Source organism: Melanaphis sacchari, unplaced genomic scaffold (assembly GCF_002803265.2).
Source record: "Melanaphis sacchari strain LSU unplaced genomic scaffold, SCAv2.0 Contig23_pilon_pilon, whole genome shotgun sequence".
Classification (NCBI taxonomy): Eukaryota; Metazoa; Arthropoda; class Insecta; order Hemiptera; family Aphididae; genus Melanaphis; species Melanaphis sacchari.
In genome coordinates, this window is record NW_020271114.1 from 4877459 (window position 1) to 4884824 (window position 7366).

General features: G+C 29.3%; 2 protein-coding genes and 1 non-coding gene across 3 annotated transcripts; 2 read left to right on the top strand and 1 right to left on the bottom strand.

Annotated features, from left to right (window-relative positions):
* The first annotated feature begins 264 nt into the window (after positions 1 to 264).
* LOC112594667 (protein NipSnap) lies at positions 265 to 1601 on the top strand. The gene is made up of 5 exons (XM_025339583.1): positions 265 to 480; positions 580 to 786; positions 876 to 1041; positions 1119 to 1386; positions 1445 to 1601. The coding sequence occupies exons 1-5, from the start codon at positions 410 to 412 to the stop codon at positions 1591 to 1593; spliced, it is 861 nt and encodes a 286-aa protein (XP_025195368.1). The 5' UTR covers positions 265 to 409; the 3' UTR covers positions 1594 to 1601.
* Positions 1602 to 3624: 2023 nt separating this feature from the next.
* Positions 3625 to 4853, bottom strand: LOC112594677 (N-acetylglucosaminyl-phosphatidylinositol de-N-acetylase). The gene is made up of 5 exons (XM_025339604.1): positions 4583 to 4853; positions 4414 to 4507; positions 4142 to 4338; positions 3953 to 4080; positions 3625 to 3893 (listed from the first exon to the last, which is right to left on the bottom strand). Exons 1-5 carry the CDS (start codon positions 4851 to 4853, stop codon positions 3786 to 3788), a joined length of 798 nt encoding a protein of 265 aa, XP_025195389.1. The 3' UTR covers positions 3625 to 3785.
* A 432-nt stretch (positions 4854 to 5285) lies between these two features.
* On the top strand, positions 5286 to 5357 carry Trnap-cgg. The gene has a single exon. It is a non-coding gene; the product is annotated as a tRNA-Pro (tRNA).
* The last annotated feature ends 2009 nt before the right edge of the window (positions 5358 to 7366 follow it).

Below are 7366 nucleotides of genomic sequence, written 5' to 3' on the forward strand. Positions count from 1 at the left end.
CTTGCTTGGTAGTGCCACTATACTATCTAAATGACGATTTTTGAATTATTAATAGACAACAGTCATACACAGTCCATTTTATAAAATATGAGTTCCCACCTACCTATTTTAAATAGCTGAATAAGTACAAATACATCACACATCAGTAAGTACATAACGTCCGATTGAGAAGTGTCGTAAATCGGCAATGGAAAGATAACGAATAATAGTTGTTAATCCATGAACTTTGTTATCGCAAGAAGATGACACGGTGATAATATACACGACGTCATGCATACTGCTCATGGCTCGAGATTCGGGAAGAGTTGAACGTGCCGGCGTCCAGCAGACATGACGAATTGACAGTTGTATCCATTATTTTCAAATAGCAATTATCTACGTTTTTAAACAGCCGTACTCAAAAATCGAAATGTTTAATTCCATATTAAAACAGTGTACCCTCTCATGTACAAAACAGATCACTGTACCATTGCAATTCAGGTAAGTCGGCGTTATCTTTAGACACAATGATGACACAATTAATTATTCATAAATTATTAGTAGTGTTCTAATATCAAATTATTTCATTCTTGTCTCCAGATGTTTGTCTTTTAACACAGCCTCTCTTAAAGACAACAAAGAATTGGAAAATAACAATAATGAGGGGTGGCTGAAAAAGTTGTTGGTTCGACGAATAGAACCAACTAAAGAGCAGCATTCTCGCATGTTATCTGACAAAGAAGTAATATATGAATTACAAACGCACAATGTACGTCCCGATTCAACTGATAATTATGTGAAAAACTAGTAAGACATCATTTAAACATCTAACATAAAATTGTTTTCTTCATTAATAGGTATCTAACAATTATATATATTTTTTTAAATTATTTCAGTGAACAGGTGGTTCAATTATGTCAAAAAATACCCAACTTAAAGTATGAACTGATTGGCTCTTGGTCTGTACATGTAGGTGATCTAGACCAATATGTACATTTATGGAAACATCAAGGTGGTTATGCAGAAATTGATAAAACCAATAAAATTCTAATACAAAATCAAGTAAATTTTTTTTTCTTTTGAAATTTAATTTTGATTAATTTTTTAAAATGTATTTATTGTGATGTTAATTAATAAAGGAATATGCAAAATTACGCAATCAATGTGGTCAGTTTTTGCGTTCAAGACATCTTCAGTACTTATTAGCTTTCAGCTTTTGGCCTTCTATTGAATTAAAATCTGGTTCCAACATTTATGAAATTCGTAGTTATAGTTTGAAACCAGGTACAATGATTGAGTGGGGTAATAATTGGGCACGAGCAATCAATCACCGGCGTTCAAATGATGAGCCATTTGCAGGCTTCTTCTCCCAAGTGGGTCGTCTCTACAATGTTCATCATTTTTGGTGTAAGTATTTTTGCTATAAATAATTGATGAATTGAAATAAATTATTAAAATTGTTTAGGTTATAAGAATTTAGAAGTGCGTACACAAACTAGAGAAGCTGCTTGGATGTCCCCTGGATGGGATGAATGTGTTGCATACACAGTTCCATTAATTAAAGAAATGCAATCTAAAATACTATACCCTACACCATTTTCCCCAACTCAGTAATATATTTATTTTTATTTTTTAAATATGTTATTCTAAAAAAAATTTGTTTTGATGTCTCTACTATATATTTTTTTCTATTTGTGTTATTGGATCATAATTTTATTTCCAATAAAGTAATTTTTATTTATTAATAGTTTTTTATTTTTTCTATTGTATACAATAGTAAACATTTTAAACATTGTTCTCTTATCAAAACAACATAATCATTGAATACATTATTATACATATATAAATATATTATAATATTGTATTAATCAAATTTAAAACTAAATAATTAATTATTTATGCTATTTTGAGGCTCTTAGTTATTTTGGTTTTTATTAATTACCCACAGATTACAATTGAACAATAATATAATTAAAGTCTAATATAAAGTATAATATAAGTTCAAAGTCTTTAATCAGTTTAATTCTTTAGAATGAAAACAAAAATCAATTTCATCTGAAGACACAACAAAAAAATGCGTGTAGATTCTCAAACTATTAACCTATTTATTTCTGTACTCAAACATTACTTCATTTTAACTGTCAGCCTTCAAAACTATAATGAGAGCTGACAATTTTTTATCTCATTTATATTAGGTTTTTGATAAAGCTCCTTAATCTCCACATAATTTCTGATTCCCCATTCACCTATATTCATATGTTTACAAGAGGCAAGACTTGAAAATATTTTTTTTTCAATTACTTATAAGTTTTCTGGAGTATCTTATGATTTATAAAGCTTTTAAATTATGCATTCATACATCACCACCTGTAGAAAAGTTCTATACCTTTCTCCTTATGGCTATTATTCAACATTTTTACCTTAACGCTATTTTCAAAGCAAAATTATACCTATTGCCTGCCTATATTCTCACTTATTTTTCTTCTTGTGTTTCATTATTATAAGTGTATACAGATACTCAAACTCCTATACTTTGTAAAGTTTATATATAACAGCTACCAAATGAATGTGAAAACCTTTGGTAAAATCATACAATGAGCTATCATGTACTTAATCTTTCCCAAATTTATTTCCAATCCCACTATTTTTTCTGCCTCCAGTAATCCTTAAGTTTGTTCCATAAGCGCTTCTTTATTTATTGAGAATAGCATTATCTACTTATGCCAATAGTACTAACTTTGTCTTATCCAACTATTATTTTTTATTCAAAGCAATTTTGAACATCACTTTTTTTAGTTTAATATTATTCAATATAATATATAGAATATTAGGATACAACTATACAATATAGCTAATTAATAATGATTAATGAGCATTGGTATATGTAAAAAATATATAAATAATTACATTATTATAGTTAATAAATTAAATTAATTTTTATTTTTAAATATTCAATTAAAGCAACTATGATATTTATAACATAGAAAGTAAGGGAAAATTCATCTAGTACACAATAAGTATAAATTATTTTTTACAATCGTATTCCAATTATTTATATTTATTAAAGTTGAATGTAAATATTATGTGGCAACTGCATACTGGCAATACTTTTGATACATATTTATCATAAATGACAGTACTCACTAACTATGATTAATTTTGTATTATGTATAAATATGAGCGCCCAATTTTGTTTTATCGCTGATCTAACGTAAAATAGCAACTTTTTTTCGACAAAATCTATCTTGTGGGTCAGAAACTCAGAAAAATAATAAATTGACTACCAATATTAACTTAGTCATACCTTATTAATAGATTATAGTTCTTAATTTTGACCATAAAATTTAAATTCAACAAAATCAATAAATAATATATAATATAATTAGTATCATACATAAATTGTTATTTTTTACATTTTAATTTAAATTTTCATCATTTGAAACCAAAATAAAATTTGTTCAAACGAAGTATAACTGCCTTGTTTTTTTAGATATGTATACTAATTTTTTTTTAGATTTGTCTATCTTACGAATTGTAAGTTAAATAATTATAATTAAAACAAAATCATAATTTATTGAAATATTACATATTATCATTTCAATCTTTAGTTACAAAATCACAACAATTAAACAATTGTTTGGAAGATGAAAACTGTACAACAAATAAAAATATAAACAATAATAATTGCTAACAAAGAGAAATAATAAAACTGTTATATCAATCAGTTATCACAGTCATGAACTACTTAAATACATAAATAAATAAAAACTAATATTATTCTAATTTCTAAGGTTAAAAGTCAAAAGTTAATCAACAGAAATGATAGTAAAGGTGTTTACCCTAGTATATCTAGAAAATTTCATATACAGTTTTCTGAACCAAATGTACTGAGAATCGTGTGCTTGCATTGCTTTCTAAAACACAAATATAAAAATACCAAATATACAGCTGTATATAAAAAATAATTACTTACTGTCACACAATGTTGTTCTGTAGTTGAAATAGTACATTTAAAGTCTGAGGTATTATTGAATAACACATCAATATATTTGACATATTTCCGTAAAGTGTTGACTGAATCCAGTGAATACAAATGACAGTCTAAATTGTAAACGTTCAATCATTAATAGTTTACTATAAATTATTAAATTACATTACTTACAACTTGGAAGTAATTTGTTGTAAACCAAATGGAATAATGCTAAATATATTGATATATGATTACGATGACCACTAACACCATAACTATCAAATGTCAAAACAGTATCGATTTCTAATTGTTCTACGTGCTCAGCAATCTTGTCAGCCAGTAAAATTGTATCCCAGTCTACACTAGGGTTGTCCGGAAGCAAAGTATTTCTGAAATCAATCACTTCAGTAAAAACCATACCTGAGAGTGGTCAATAGGTACCAATAACACCAGTAAACATTTACTTGCATAACAGTATATTTCCCTCTTCAATGCCCAAAATCTTACAGCTATCATACAGTTCAGCTTTGCGCAATGAGCCCTTACCTTCAAAGTCACCTGAAATATATTATCGACAATCTATTAAGAACTGGCATTAAGCTTAATCACCATCATTGCCTTATTAGTTATTACCAACGGACAGACACATCAAGAAAAGGTGTACATCTTTCATTTTTGACAGCTTCTGTATGACTGGACCGAAAAACATACATTCATCATCAGGATGTGCAGTAATCAATAACACCCTGTGCGGTGTGTTCTCTAACTCGAGCATCTTCTGTCTGCGAGAGGCTCGCATACATGTCCAGACATATCCAACAACAAGTACCGATGCTGTCATGAACATAGCTGAACTCAAGTCTATGATTTCGAAAATGTTTTGATGAAATATCTTATACAACATTGTGTTCCTTAACAGTAAATAGGATCGATGCGTTAATGATGAACAGTTAATACTCAATTGTACTTATTGTATTTAATACTGTCTCAAGTATTTACTATTAGTTAGTAAATACTATTTCGACTATAAACAAGGGACTAGACTAGGTATGTACAAACTAGAAATTTCAAAGCTCATGATCGTCGATCAATAATGACAATGACGAATGAATAGATGAGCAAAAGCAAAATTGAAAATATCAAACATTCAGGATGTAACAATCTAAAAATCTAAGCTTCTACAAGTCTACAACACTTATCACTTATCAGTTATCATTAAGTATCTGCTATTTACTATCTGAGGTGTCGATAACACGTTAACACTAAAATTGTCTTATCTTCTACGTTCTTGTCAAATCACGTTAAATAATTACGATTTACAAAATCAGAGTTGTATGGCCTGTTGGTCTAGGGGTATGATTCTCGCTTCGGGTGCGAGAGGTCCCGGGTTCAAATCCCGGACAGGCCCTCAAAATTTTTGATTGTTATAAAATCTCATTCAACCCCGCTTGCTAACGACCATCATCTGTGAAGTTTGGTAATATTATCGTGGTGTCAAACATTTCGACGACCATTACTTATTCAACCAGGTGTTTGATCTTGTAAATCTATTTCACCACTGCTCTGTTGTAATCGGCCTGACGATTTGACAACAAATAGGTCCTTGTAAAAATACTAATATTACTATGTTTTATAATTTTTAATCCTTAAACATCATACTAGATACCGCTTAACCAACTATTAGAATATTAGTTGCCAACTTAAACGAAAAAGAATTCAAAACATAAATTTTTCAACATAACTTGGTATAATTTAAATATATATATATATAATAAAAGTGGCATTTATAAAAAATATGATGTAGGAACATAAATAATAAGAATATTCTTTTTATACATACTGTTTTAAGATACCTCCGTAAATATAAAACGTAAACCATAAATTTTAAGTAAAAAGGAAGATGAAGGCGGTAAATTATTGCCCAATGGCACAATAGCACATAATACCTAAAATCTAAATGGGTCAGTTAATAATCATTGGTTTTAACTTTTAATTTACAAGAAATAATAAATACATAATTCTACGTACAGAACATAATAATATTATGTATAATGCTCTTAGTACTATTTGCAACAATTTTTTTATTTTGTATCTGAGACGCGTTTTACTCGATTTAAAATTTTTCAATGTGGCCTCAAAAAAATGAGTCATACATAAGTTACAAATTCGATTTGCCCAGTTTATGATAAATTGATAACCATCATTCACGCCGCCGCGACTTTTTCGCGGTCCGAACCGGTCCGCGTAATCGCGCGGTGTATTCGGTGTACCTAATGAACTTTTTGGCGACCTCCTTCGTCTATATAATCACGGCTTTTGTCGACACCGCGCTCATTCGTCATTTTATCTATCTTGAGTTCGTCTCCGTCGACGTTTGAGCGTCGAAGTATAGTATGATTATTATTAAGTCCGCGATATAAATATATAATATAATATAATATAATATAGTATATACCTACGTAAAGTGTTGTGCCGCCGACGTCGATCCATATTATGGTCAATATCATAATATAATTCCATATCTATATTCGGCGATCATACGGGTCATTGTCCGTTCTTGCGCATCTATTTCTACTGCCGAGCTGAAGAGCGGTAACGGCCGATACAGCAGATTAGCCACCGTTAGCATCGACTATCATCGGAAATCGATAAGTTTTTATTATTACCTACTATATCACTATTTTGCGCGTTATTATTATTTACGTGTATTGGTGTGTGCTGTTAAGAGACGTCTTGATGGTCACAAAATATCTACTTATACCTATAATATAGATGTACTCAATATTGATTAATATTTAAATATTATACATTAATTTGTATTACTTATAAACCGATATTTGGTCTTACTGTATTATAAGTCACCCCATTTACTGATTCTTTTCATAACACATAAATCTTGTATTTTTCAACCGTCGTACGGTGCGAGTTGTCGAGTTAGGTAAGAGTTCGACAGCGCAAAACAACCATTGATAGATTCAAAAAATTTAAATTGTTGTTTTAATAATTTATATGGTGATCATGATTTTTTTAGGTATATTATCTGACAGTTCAAAAACTCATTGAAGCCTCTCTCATACAGTAATAAAATAGTGTCTAATAAATAGGGTCGGTTAGGGAGGGAAGCATCTAAAGCCTGTAGGCAATTTCTGGAGGCGATACACTTTGGTGACGTTAAAATGATCTCAGATAACATGAATAAAAGTTAAGTTTTTCTTTGCTAAGAAAAACATTTATCTCAAAAATGATAACATAATTCATTGTTTATTTTTTAATCCACATATCTACATTGTTTGTATTAACTACCTATATTTTGTCATTTTAAATAGAGAAAAATAAAATAAATGTTATGAATGAAATACCTAACTACCAAATAGGTAGTACCTATTTTGTTTATATTTGGTGATTAACTTACTGTCT